At 48.2% G+C, this 13,643-nt stretch overlaps 1 protein-coding gene across 2 annotated transcripts in view; it reads left to right on the top strand.

Moving 5' to 3' along the window:
- The window catches only part of ntn2 (netrin 2), a 62,839-nt gene that overhangs the window by 5,606 nt on the left and 43,590 nt on the right, over positions 1-13,643 (top strand). For both annotated transcript variants that reach the window (XM_064322286.1, XM_064322285.1), the window contains exon 2: positions 11,727-12,858. In XM_064322286.1, coding sequence (XP_064178356.1) covers positions 11,841-12,858 — 1,018 coding nt within the window. In that variant the 5' untranslated portion in view covers positions 11,727-11,840. The remainder of the gene's footprint in view (positions 1-11,726; positions 12,859-13,643) is intronic.

The raw sequence follows: 13,643 nt of genomic DNA, 5'->3' as shown, positions 1-13,643 counted from the left end.
AAGGCAATGCAATGCAGCTTCTTACATATGCTGTAAAAAGCAGAAAAAGTAGCCCGGTATGAAGTTATTGCTTTTTACAGGTGATGCAGTTCAGTCAGCGTTCAATGTAGCTTAGAGTTTACTTTAGCTTTATTATATTATCATGCTGGCCAACTAGTGATGCCAAACAAAGCAGCACCTTACAGTTCCCCTATTATTTAGACGATACTGCAAATGCCAAGTCTCCATATGTGTTTGTCAGCTCCATTATTTTGTCTTGCTTTGAAGATTCTCAGCTGTATATTAATATTGATCTTATTGTAGGCTGGCATCTAATTTCACAGCAAATCCTATGATTCCCGTCAATTTGCTGAAGGTTTTTCGTACCCATCCCTCATTTAATCGCCAGGCACGGCTCCGCCGCATGAACTGGTTGCAGACTCAACATGTTTGATTTTCTGGAACTTTTAATCGACTGTTGCACTGTTCCCACATTCTTACTGCACGTTTTTCTGTTAGGTTTGGCAAATGATTAACATCTAGATTTCCGTTTAATAGTTATATCGTTGTGGTGAAACATATTTAAACTGCACACTCACTTACCTCCATAGTAATACTCTGAGAGAGATTTTCTGATCCCTGGTTTTAGTGAGTAACAGTAACCGAGAAGTCCGGGTTTTGACGCCTTCTCATATAATATATCCACTCCCAAGCCAGATTTCCCCTCATAAGATCATTACCATTCTAGCCACGGAATACGAAATGAATCCCACATAGCAGTTTATTATAGGAATAACAAGGGACTCGTGGCGGTCACTTTTTCATTCGAGAAAACGCGCGCAAATTTCCAAAAAGCTGTCAATACCGTATGCGATAACCCACAATTCCACATACAACTGTTTCCGCTCACAATTAGGAATATATGCTGTCTGAGTTTGACACACACTGCTTGAAAATCAGTAACAGGAACGGTAGTTTATGAAGCAATGTGATGGTCTGTGTCGTCTGCAACTCTATACCAGGAGAGCTGTTTATTTTGATAATTGAAGATGTTCGAATAAACTCATTCTCGCAGACATGAGGAGTCATTTTACAAAAACGCCACTCTACTGCTTAAATACATGCCTTAGCCTACTTGAGAAACGTTGACACCTTCATTCTTCAGAAGTTACATTTGCATGAAATCAGTACGTTGACAGATATCGTCCTTTTCATTTCACATTCCTTAAGTAATGGCCACCGTTTCTGCTCAGCTGGCAAGTGGTCTGTTAGATTCACCTGCGGATCGATGACTATTTTCCTTCAAACAAGCGCAATAATACCAAGCGTAACAACATGTAGAAGGGAGCTCTGACATTCGTACACGTTAGAGCTCAAATGAGCTGCAGCGTGTTAACCAAGTTTTCCACCTCCTGGCTAAACGCCCCCAGGGGTATGGCAGCAACACTGATTTGACCCACTGACAAACATGAAACTATTGGTATGTTTCACTTGATTACATGAATGGGTGGCTGTGAATTCCCGTTTGTTTTTAGAAGGAACGGGAATAATAATGATAGTAGTCACAATTTTTTTTGTTGCAATAATGAACCCGTGTTTACGGAGGGAGCTGTTTGTGAGAACATTCCATTTTCAGCTCCAGGTGGGTGATGTGAGGCTGAGTCTGCCTCTGCTCTCCTGATGTAGCAGATCATTTTCTCAGCTTTGAAAGGCAGGACTCCTTGGGCCTTTTGGCACCCTCAAGCTGAACGGGTAAAATCAACACATCCAATATATTTTTCTTCCCTGGCCTGAACAGCTTGAGGAGGAAAGGAATGCTTGTGTTTTTTTTTTAAACCCACCCTCCCCCCCATTTCTTCGCACTACTATTTCTATGCCATTGCTTGTTTTAGAGGTAAACTTGAGTCAATTTTCACATATCAATCAAACCTATTGGGACATATACTAAATGCACAGTGCATACAGTAGTAGTCTGTTGTAACAGATTGTACCGCTGTTCTAAAAACCATTATAGATACAATGAGATATAATTATTTGCATTAGGCCACAATCCATCAGAATCCTCCAATTATGTTAATGACTGCATTTTTTACTCATAATCTCCACAAAATCCTCCATAATGAATGTCTTCAATTGAGTATCTTGGTGAATGCGGGTTGTACAGAGTCTCTCTTTCTCGTTTTGTTATTTTGGCACTTCTGCAGAATTAATATGTTTCTCTGTGTTATACTTTCCTCAGGCTACATTTCAGAGCTTGTCTTCCTCTGTCCACTGGTGTGTCAGTAAGTCATGCCATGAAGTGGGTACAAGCCTTTTTTAATCAATCCGGGTGAAGGGTTCTCGCTCATCCCTATCACGGAGCTTCTCCACCATAGCTACCCTGCGGTGGAACAAACTCCCTGTCCCTCTACAAAACCACTCCCTCATTTCCCATCTTCCGCCGTGGTCTGAAGACGCATCTCTTCAGATTACACCTGGACTAACTGTCACCACTTTGCAGATCAGTTCACTTAAATTTCCCTCTTTCATGCCACTCATGTTACATGTACTTCCATTCCAGCACTTATTGTACTTTGTATCATCGTCCTGTTGTTGTATCTTGTACTGACCCTGGTTTGACTTAGCATAGTTTAGGTCAGAGTAATGTTCACTGTGTGAACTGGGCTTTATGTGTTCTTCGCTATGAGTAACTGTACAAAATGAGTATTGTACCATATCAGACCTGTGTTTTGTAGTTGTTCCAGTGACCTTTGGTATGCACTTTTGTACGTTGCTTTGGATGAAAGCATCTGCCAGATAAATGTAATGTAATGGGTGAAGACGCAGCTCTGCTTCTTGCCTCAAGGTGGCGTAAGTGCGCGGCCCGTGCTTGTTTCCCGGACGTCCCTCGGCCATTTATGATTCGTCATTGCAAAGACTCGCCAAACGCTTCCCGTGGAATCCGCTCTGAGATTCCGACCCTCAGTCAACTGCTCCCCAGCCCTGCCAAGTCCACATGTGTCATCTCCACAGATTTCCTCCAGATGCTGGGGATTTGGAGATGTGTTAGAGGTCTCTTTCTCGGTATGGCTTGGTCATGCATTCTCAGATTCAGACCCTCTCTCTCTTTTTTTCAGAAAAATGTCATGTTCCCTGTTGTTTCTGATTGTGTTTCAGTGAGCCAGTGGCTGGGAGGTACATTTGACCTTTGGCGGAGGCTTACCACTTCATATTGCCGTCAGGCTTTTGTTTTTACATGATCGGTAGTTGTGGTTGTGGTTGTTGTTGTTGTCATATGAATCACAGTTCATATATTCGGAAGATCTGTGGATTTAGTTTGTGTTTTTCACTTGCACCGAGATTCATTTTGCACCCCAGTTTCTGGAGCCTGCCCTATCACAGACCTGTCCGTTAGGATATTAAAAGTGGTAGTGTAATGTCCCGATAAACATGCTCTTTTTCAGTGGCATGAGGGTATGACTAGCACGATATTTGAGTTGTATGAAGAGTGAAATGAAGTTGCATGTAGAGTGAAGCATGCCAATAGTACCGTAACTCACCAATGGGAATGTGCCATTACTGCTTAGCTGGGCAAATGAACAATACCAACCCTGTAAGAAAAACGGTTGAGAGTCAGAAGGTGAAGTGGAGAGAAGGAGAAAAGGTTGGAGAAAAGGCGGTAAGTGAGAGGGGATGGGGGGATGGGGAAGGAGTGGCGTTTAATGAGTCCAGCTTCCTTTGAAAGTCCTGGCACCCTTGATAGTGTGTGTGTCAGTATTTGAACACTTAATAAAATTATTTGCGGTTTCCCCCGGAGTTCAAAGCGGACCGCCGCCCGGCTGTTGGGAAGGCGCTTGTGCAATGGAAAATGCAGCGTTCCTGTCGGAATTCTCCAGGAACCACAAGCTGCCTACCGCAGCATGGCTTTGAAAGGGGGCCGCGCTCGCTGATTAAGACGTGACTTACCTGGGTCACGTGACCGGCCGCCGCTTGATCCTGTTCCATCTCACAGCGTGGAGGCCTGCGTTTTCATCGGCAGAAATTCCCACGTTGCAGACAGGAAAACGGTGAGGATGAAAGCAGAAATGAAGGTAGCTGACCGAGGCACGCGGCCTGGCCAAGGCTGGAACCGACCTGGCCTTCAGCAGGTCGTTTTTCACATTGCAGTTTCTCATTCAAAAGTGAAATCTTAGAAGAAGACAGGGAACGGAGGACTTCCCATGTGGAGCCATGAACAGTGAGTTTCGTCTGAACAGCTTGCGAGCATATGCTCAGTTCTTTTATGGTACTAAAGAACAGCATGAGAAGATTCCAGTAAATTCTTTCTGCTAAGCTACATAACCTCCCATTATGAAGGTAGATCCTCGTCAGTAGATTTTCAGTTGCTTGGTTATTCTCAGGAAATACCTAAATGTATTGTCATGTTCTGCGCTCTGTTTGCGCAGTTGTATCTCTTCCTCCAGAGCTCCTTGGAATAAGTCTGTGTCATTTCTGGTAAAAATATATTTATAGCAGTGGGTTGTACTACTGGTGAAAAACTATAACTTGGAATCTTATTGTCTTCTTGGTCCTTCAATGAGTGGCTTTAGATGTGTGCCTGTGTTCAGGTGTTAGGGCCTGTTCTCTTCATTTGGTGCTGAATGAACGTGATGTAGTCTTCACTGGAGGAGGTTTGGGACAAACCCAACCCAAAAGAAAAGCCTGTTTCACGTGGGATCTCTCCATGGTGCTGAAGTATTTCTGCGATCGCAATAATTCATTCATTCATTCATTCATTCATTCATTCATTCACCTATCCATCAATTCATTTTTTCAATCCTCCATTCATTTATTTTGCCAACCCCACTCGGCTTGGTGCTGTTTTGCTGCAGACCGATGTTGGGTCATTAGTTTGGGGAATCTGACAGGAGTGGCGATGTCCACTGTGGAGGACTACGCCGTGCACTGTGTTTGTTTGTAGTCGCTGTTTTGTTTGCTTTCTGCCCAAGCGTGCAGCGTTTCCTGGTCCATTTCCTTTCTGCCACTCCTTTCTTAAGCCATTCAGTAACTCATTATGAATGAGCTTTCTGTCAGCAGCAAACAGAAAGAAGTCTGGATTACATTTCACACTGTATTTTTCTTTTGTGTTGTTTTGCTTTTCATGTTTTGGTCCTATAAAACACCTGTTTACTACACTAATGGGAACATATCTGTGAGCATTGTAATTTCAGGAATGCGCTCCTCACATTCATCTAAACACATTCAACAGCTCATATGGGGAACTATCAACAAACACAACTACGCCTGCTAACCCCACATTATGCACAGCATAATGGCTATCCTCAGAGGCAGCGTTAAGCAGCTGCGCGCGAGGAGTCAAGAGCTCATTTCCCCCTTCTTTACTGCCTTGACAACTGTAGTTTCCGTTGTTTTTATGTTTATTTCTGCTTTGCAAGGAGCGACTGCGCTGATCAGCCCACCATGTTGGATCCGTTGGCTCTTTGTAAATCTGGGATTGTTAACATTTTGATTGAAAGGATCAAACGTTAACATTTGCCTACTTGCCTATTTACATCTTACCAGTAGGATAACAGCTTTTGACACAGTAAATATTCTGTTGACTAGCCGCTCGTAAAGGAATCCATTACTTGAAGGGCGTAGATGGTTGTCATTATTCAGTGTATATAATCTTATGATGGAAGACAAGAGGTTTGCTATTTGTTTGCCTTTGTTTCTGCTTGAGTGTATCTCATCCTCCAGGAGCCCATGGAATGAGCGATTTGAGTGTGTGTCCATCTCAGAGCTGAGAAAGGCACCAGCCGGTTCCTCTGGGCCTTTCCCCTCAGGTTCTGTTGTTTTAACGTGCGCTGGAATCCGCAGGCAGGGAAGTGGGCTGCGGGACCGGCTGCATTTCTTTCATGGGCGTTCTCCCCATCGGAGATGGGAGCGCGGAAGGTATTTTAATGGGTCCTGGACCCGGGCTGCCGCTCGACGCTCGGCCAAGGCACACGTGAGGGCCGGGGCTCCTCCCGCCAAAAGCCGGAGCTGGAGCCCGAGAGCGGGGCCTCCAGACGCGGACGCGCCCGGGCCGGGGTCGGGACGACGCGTCCAAAAGCGACACGCCCGCCTCTGTTCCTTTGTACAGCTCGGGCAGTCTGCCGTTTCAAAGAACGTTTCACTGGCGCTGAACGTTGCTTTGAGGTACAGTAAAGACTATCCATCACTGGATGAAACCCGAGTGAGTCCAGGTTAAGGTGGAAAATCGGGCGTGGCGCTCTCTCAAACACGGAGAGCCGCTGTGGAGCTTCTGAGCGGAGCTGGGGATTTCTCAATTTGTCAGTGATCCCCCTGCTAATGGCACCCTCAGCTGTGAGCCCCTCCCCCCCCCCCGCCTGCTTCCTCCAGCGCTAATGAAGTCCAGAGAGGTGTTGTGAGACCGAGCCCCCCCGCCGTCCTCGGGCTGGGTTTGAACCGCCGACCCCTGACCTTCATTACCTGCCGAGTCGCCGCCGCCGGGGGCTGCGTTTATCCAGCTGGAGGGGTCACAAAGTGTGAGGAGAGGAAGGGATTTAAGAAATGGAGGAGGAGGGAGGGAGAGTGGGGAAGGGGTGCAGCTGAGGGCTCCTGTTTGCTGTTTATTTTACTGGCTCCTCGTGCCATTCCTGGCCTGACAGCTTGCTCGGGGACTGTGATCCCCACAAGGCAATGAGGCATTTTTACAGTATTTTAATGTGAGAAACTGGGCTGTGTGTAGAACCTCATGTTAATTTGAGGCTAGTTGTTGATCATTTGAGATGCATTGGGAAGCCACAATTTTCACATTAAAGTCAATGCACTATTGAATATGACTTTCCTTTTAATATTACAATACATACAAATAATATAAAATAGCTGCAATTTACAAGATCAATAGCTCTGAACAAAAACATAGTTTTGAATGAATTGTATGCAGTGCCCATTGAGATATCAAATGCATTATCTATCTTAAAACATAGCAGTGGTGCTGACCAGTTACATTAAGGAAGAAAGACTGATTTGTGCATTGGGAAATGAGAAGCATTTGGCTTATTAGTAATCTTTTCTTTTCTTGCAAAACTTTCTGCCTTCTGCCAAATTCTCTGGCATGATACATTCTGGAGTCAAGATGACTTACAGTTATGATCTATGAATTTAAATCTTACAATTATATAATGTGGCATAATAGTCACTGTTTAAAAGGTTGTGGCTTCTGCTAATGCTTAAGGCCCCTAGCAAGGTTTTATACTTCATTACTTAAATAAACTCAAATAAAATTATCCTGAATATATTTTATCCACACTGAGCAAAAGTCCACGGCTCCATAGAGATAGAGGATTAAAAAATGTTAGATCTGGATGTTGATCTCGCATCTTTGTCTGGTAAAGCTGATTAAAGCCAAATTTGGGATTACTGGGGGGTCCTTAAAGAGAGGGAGCTGCACAAAGCACTCCCACAGGTTCAGCTGAATGGACCCGCAGCTCGAGGCTCCGATTAAATCGGGTGAGAAGAGCTCTCCGGCAGCCCTCTGCCCCGGGCCGGGGAGCTTAAGACGGGGCGAGACTCTCCGCGGCTGTCCGCCTTCTCTCTCCCCAGAGTCAAATAATGCTTCTCAGCGCCTCCTGTTGTTTTAATCTCTGGACTGAGACACAGGGAGAGAGAAAGGCTAGCAGGACAGGCAGCTCAACATGGGAGCATCTCCCGGTGACACGCAAAGCTGAAAAAACGGTCTCTGGAATTTGCCCTTCAAGACCACCCTTTTCAACCCCCCTTTCCCTACACCTCCCACCTCAATCCGATTCCCCCCCCCCAAATCCACCTTTTCCCCCCTGTGGGGCTCACAACAGTCCAAGCCCCCCCCCTGAGAGCCCCACCCACAGCTGTAAGAGAGCAATCGAGGGAGAAGATGAAGGGAGCTGAACGTGGGGGATCGTTTGTCCTGATTTGTACCTGTCCCTTCCAAAGCAGTCAAGCTGGGAGATGTCAGTCCTGGAGCTCTCTGGGGTTCTGTCACTTTGACAGGGCTGCTACTAATGAGGAAAATATGTCATTCTTTGTCACTAGTTTATTTCTTCAAGATTTATGTTGTCTTTGCTGTATGCACTATTCTCGCCGCTATAGTTCCTTTGACAGACACAGAAAAGCATGCATTTGGAGGACTTGAAGTGCAATTTATGTTAATGGTTATTGTGCATGTAAAATGTTTATGTTCTGATTTAAACATATTTGATGTCAACAGACAACATTTTATCTTAGTTTTAAAGGAAATGAAATATGTGTCCATTTTAAATTGGATTAGACAGTTGTGCTAGAACTTTAGTTTTCCTCAAACACTCATTGACCAGGCTTTTTGGACAGAGGCAAAAAGTCTTAGAGAGAATACATCAGAGCATTGTGAATGCAGTTGTAAAGGACCAAAACGTATACAAAAACCTTAACTATGAATGTCTGTAAATTGTATAACCACCATACTGTGCAAAAGGAGGAAGGACTATCAAAGCGTTCACAGAAGAATTCACTGAAATGAAGGCCCACATGTTAATCTTGAGCAGTGTACAGTACAGTGGTTTTAGTGGCTGGAACGACATGCCAGAATACATATAATTGCATTAACTGAACCACAAAATTCTAAAGACATTCTCTCCAGGCAGAGAACACCCACTCTATAACCATATTCTTGTGTCCCCTGTTATCCCCGTACCAGTTAAACTCTGTTCCTTCGCTTGTGCAAGAGTTTAAGTGAACTTTCAGGAGCTCTGGACACCCTGACAGCATTGACAAAAAGCAGGTGCCTGTTCCCAGTTGTCTCACACACACACACGCACACACACACGCACATGTTCACAGAGATCCAGAGCTCCTTTGTCATCCCGGGCTCTCAGAACTGCCCACAGAATTCAGTGACTCGATTAGCAGAACCTCAACCAGCTAACCGTGAACACACGTACTCTACTTCATTCCTCTGCTTCATACAGTTTTTTAGGCTTTTCGGATGTGCAGCCCAAGTATGATGAGGCTGCAAACCAAAGCCAAGTGTACCCTTACAGTGAAGCAGATTTCACAATGGCACTGCCTTGAAAGGTTGTTTGTTCTGGTGGCTTAGCCCCTCTGAAGTTGTAATGTTTTTTTCAACATTCAAAGTTCTAGAACTCCATTGCTTTCAATTACTAGCAGTGATTGTTACACCAGCATTAGAATGTTCAGTTCAGACCATTCTAATGACATATTTCTGATCTTACAGAATAAAGGGATGAACACTTAACTGTGCTGTCACCCATGTTCCTCACAGCTGTTGTTGTTGTCATTCAACAGGCTGAGGCAATTTGTTTGCACCTCTGAAGAATACATAGCAGCTGAATATGAACTTGAGACCTCCAGACAGTAGCAACATCTGTCAGCTAGCGATCAGACAGCAAGCGCTGCAGAATGAATAAAGCGCATATAAGTCGAAAGGCAGCCTTTGCAGTTTGATCCATTGCCGTTGGGTTTGTGGGTGTGCGGAGCATGCTGTTGGTTAGTTCACTTTGATTTATGCACACAGCCCGAGATGCCGCTAACTTGCTTCTGTGGGGACTGCAAGGCTGTATTAAACAGCTGTGTCGAGCTGTTCATTTCTGTTTACGCTTCCACACGCCAGGCTTGCCTAAAAGAGACAGACGCTCGTGGAGGCAGAAACCAAAAGATCATAGGAAGAGGTGGCGTTCACTGCACCATATTTGGTCATTCGAGTCCTCCTGTCTTTCAGCTCAATGTGACTCCTTCTGCTCTCTTTACTCTTGTCTCTCTCGCTCCCCCCCTCCTTTTCTTTAGCCACTCATTAACACAGTGCTGACGGAAGCTGGAGGAATGCTAATTAGTTGCTAATTATATCAGCAGGGTCTTCGGCCAGCCAGTAACTCTTAGCCCTGTGTTCTGGCCGGGCTTTAATGGAATCAGTCTCTTCACCAAGCCCTGGGAGCATGCTCACCCTCTTATTATTTCTGTGTGACACCCTCAAGCTACTTGATCAACACCTCTCTTCCACTGAGGGCATCTCTCTCTCTCTCTCTCTCTCACACACACACGCACAGAGGTCAGGCCTTCAGGAGAAAGGGCTGAGAGGGAGGGTGTGAAGGGAAGTGGAGTTTGCCGGCCGAATGGGTCCATTCTCCCGCACTTTGACAGTCGCTATGTCAGGGCCCAATAAAGGAGGAGGCTCGCTTCAGCTTTTGATGTCACAAGCCCCCCCCCCCTCCCCCTCTGCCAATGGACTGTGACTGAAGTAAATGCAGAAGCAGGCTTTTGTTCGGATGGAGGAGGGATGGTGTGAGAGGGGAGAGTGAAGAGTGCAACTGCATGTGGGGTGTTGGGGGGGGGGGGAGGGGCGTGGCGGTGCGGCTTAGGGAAAGTTTTGCGAAGGGGCGGAGGGTGTCTCCTCAGATGCGTGCCTGAAAGGTCCACGATGAGCAAAACACATGGAGATATTGAGGGGAAAGCACTGGCCCTTAATGTTATCCTTGCAAGGACGAACGAGGGAGCATAGGGCTGTGCTCACCAACTGTCGCTGTCCAATTAGGGCCTGATCCTGAGTGCGATCACTGGACGCTCTTCTGAGGTGTATTTTTAGGGCTTTTTCCACTGGGGCTGATTATGATTAACCCTGCAGTATGTAGCCAATGAGCTGCAGCAGGGCACTGCGGTCCAGTGAGTCTTCTGTCGTAGAACAACATTGAGGCTGATGTGTGCTTTTAACCCACAATCATGTTTGCCTGAAAATAGACTTTGAAATAACAGTTATAGTTAATATTTCTTGTTCAAAGTTCCAGGCAAGATGAAACACAAATAGACCAAGACTCTGATAACAACTTCTGGGTTCTGAAATAAACATTGTAGAAGTGCTTAATATTTTCTAATTCCTAGTTTCAGCCTATGCATGTTGTTTGTACAGTGTAACCAGGGAAAGTTCCATTTGTGCACGGTATGGCGCTTTGTGTGTCCACAAAACCTCAGTTGATCCACCCATCACTCAAGAAGAGTGGATCTACAGGTCACTCAAAGACGGTGGATCTGTGTTTGACATTTTAGGCTCCTAGGTATTGCTGTTTAATGCGGAACTCCCACACAGGGAGACCAGAGGCCGATGTTCCCTGGGTGAACTGAGGGAATGTGTCAAACCATGATTCTGTTATGATAGGATTATATTTAGAAGTTTTTTCTTATTTGTTTTTTTTTTTGGGGGGGGGGGCGGATGACCCAGAATCCCACTCAGGGACGTGAATGGAGGAGCTGAAAGGCCTGTGTCATTGAAATTCAGCACGCAGTGCCACCCAGCAGCACCCTAACATCTCTCTTTACGTCTGGGTGTGCTCCGTCTGCTCCGCTTCAGGCAGTGGGTGGAGGGGACCTCCTGAATAGACAGGAACAGGCCAGAGGTGTGCCAATGCCCCAGCAGGACAACACAGTTTATGGGAAAGTTCCCGGAGACCGGGTCACGTTGACAAATACTCTGAATTCATAAGCAATAAAGATAAGCAGATGTTAAGGGGCTCGCGCTGACAATGAGCTTCTGTCCAAATGACACACAAAGGGCAGCAGAAATGATAAATCTGCGCTCTGCATTGCCGCGGCTTCGCCGAACTCTGCCGCGCAATCTCCGCGCACTCTGTAATCTTATCAGCTGTCACGCCAGATTTAGCGCCGCCTCGCTCGCGCAGCGCGACTCCCTTTCCTCTGCACTGTAATGTCTGGAGTTCCTCCAGGAAAAGCTCACTCTCTGTTTCTCCCGCCCCTGTCAGACTGCAGCGAGAGGCGTCGGGCTGCTGGAGAAGCTCTGCACGGCGAGAAGGTCCCCCCTCTCTCTCTCTCTCTCTCTCTCTCTCTCTCTCCCCCCACGAGCCCCGCACGGCAGGATGAGTGACGCCTGGAGGTGGCTGCTGGGAGCCTGCCTGCTGGGCGTGGCCTCGGCCGCCGCTCACAGCAGCAACCCGTTCGCGGGCCAGCAGAGCCCGCCGGACCCGTGCTACGAGGACAACGGCGCCGCCCGCCGCTGCATCCCGGAGTTCATCAACGCCGCCTTCGGCAAGGAGGTGCAGGTGTCCAGCACGTGCGGCCGGCCGCCGTCCCGCTCCTGCAGCGTGGTGGGGCGCGAGGAGCGGCCCGCCGTGCGCGCCTGCCAGATCTGCGACGCCTCGGACCCGCGCCGGGCCCGCCCGGCCGCCTACCTCACCGACCTCAACTCGCCCCACAACCTGACCTGCTGGCAGTCGGAGAACCTGCACACCTCGCCGCACAACGTGACGCTGACGCTCTCGCTCGGCAAGAAGTTCGAGATCACCTACGTCAGCCTGCAGTTCTGCTCGCCCCGCCCCGAGTCGCTGGCCATCTTCAAGAGCATGGACTACGGCAAGAGCTGGACGCCCTACCAGTTCTACTCCTCGCAGTGCCGGCGTGTCTACGGCCGGCCCAACAAGGCGGCCATCACCAAGCAGAACGAGCAGGAGGCGCTGTGCACCGACGGGCACACGGACCTCCACCCCGTCTCCGGGGGGCTCATCGCCTTCAGCACGCTCGACGGCCGGCCCTCGGGGAAGGACTTCGACAGCAGCCCCGTCCTGCAGGACTGGGTGACCGTCACGGACATCCGCGTGGTCTTCAGCCGGCCGCAGCTGGCCGCGGCGGGCCGGGAGGAGGAGCCCGGGGCGTCGCCGGCGACCATGCCGCCCTACTTCTACGCCGTGGGCGACTTCCAGGTGGGCGGGCGCTGCAAGTGCAACGGCCACGCCTCCCGCTGCCTGAAGGACAAGGAGGGCAAGCTGGTGTGCGACTGCAAGCACAGCACCGAGGGGCCCGAGTGCGACCGCTGCAAGCCCTTCCACTACGACCGGCCCTGGCAGAGGGCCAGCGCCCGCGAGGCCAACGAGTGTCTGCGTGAGTCGCTCCTCCTCTCTTCTGTTTGCGGCCGTGTCCGTCTTTGCTTCCATTTCATGGTGTCCGGTTGTCCATTTGTTCCAGCATTCTTGTGGATGCGGATGCATTTAATCATTAGTGACCCGCACGTTCTCCATCTGAGGGTAGTTGGCGAGAGAATTATTTTTTTTTGGTTCTTCCACATCTTCCACAGGTTTAAGCATTGCTTAGAGTCATTAAAAAAAAAATCTTATCGTGGATGGCTTTACGGTGCCAGCACATTATTAGCATGGTCGCTAATCGCGTGGAGTCAGAGGCCAGTCAGCCAGTCTCCCTGACGCTCAGCTGGTGGTCCCTTGTGTGTGCGTCTCATATCCAATCATCTGCCTGATTAAGCACAGAGTCAGTAATCTCCACTAAAGCAGAGCTTTACCAGCTTTAATGGGCATTAGAGAGCAGCCGGGTTCTGCGGTGTCAGACCAGCGGCAGGGGCTGCTCGGTATTTCGTGCGTCGTGGGTCCTCGTGGTCGTAACAGAAAACACACCCGTGCATACTAATCCCGGCCCTTCCTGCCAATTTTCCACAGGGGAAATCTTGATTGTGAACGTAGGAGTAACAATATGCGGCCTGGCCCACGAGAATATAACGAACGTAAATACAAACAGCTGCCCGTTTGGTGTTGAACGCAGCCCCCCCCCCTCACGCTCTCTCCCCCCCGTCACCTCCGTCTCCCGAAACGCTCCTCCCTCGCCCAGCTGAGGGAATTCTCCGCCTCTGACAAGCGCTTGAATGAAACTCAGAATTG

Source organism: Anguilla rostrata, chromosome 2 (genome assembly GCF_018555375.3).
Source record: "Anguilla rostrata isolate EN2019 chromosome 2, ASM1855537v3, whole genome shotgun sequence".
NCBI classification, from domain to species: Eukaryota; Metazoa; Chordata; class Actinopteri; order Anguilliformes; family Anguillidae; genus Anguilla; species Anguilla rostrata.
The sequence above is the reverse complement of the archived record's forward strand: the minus strand, read 5'-3'. Positions and strand labels throughout refer to the sequence as shown.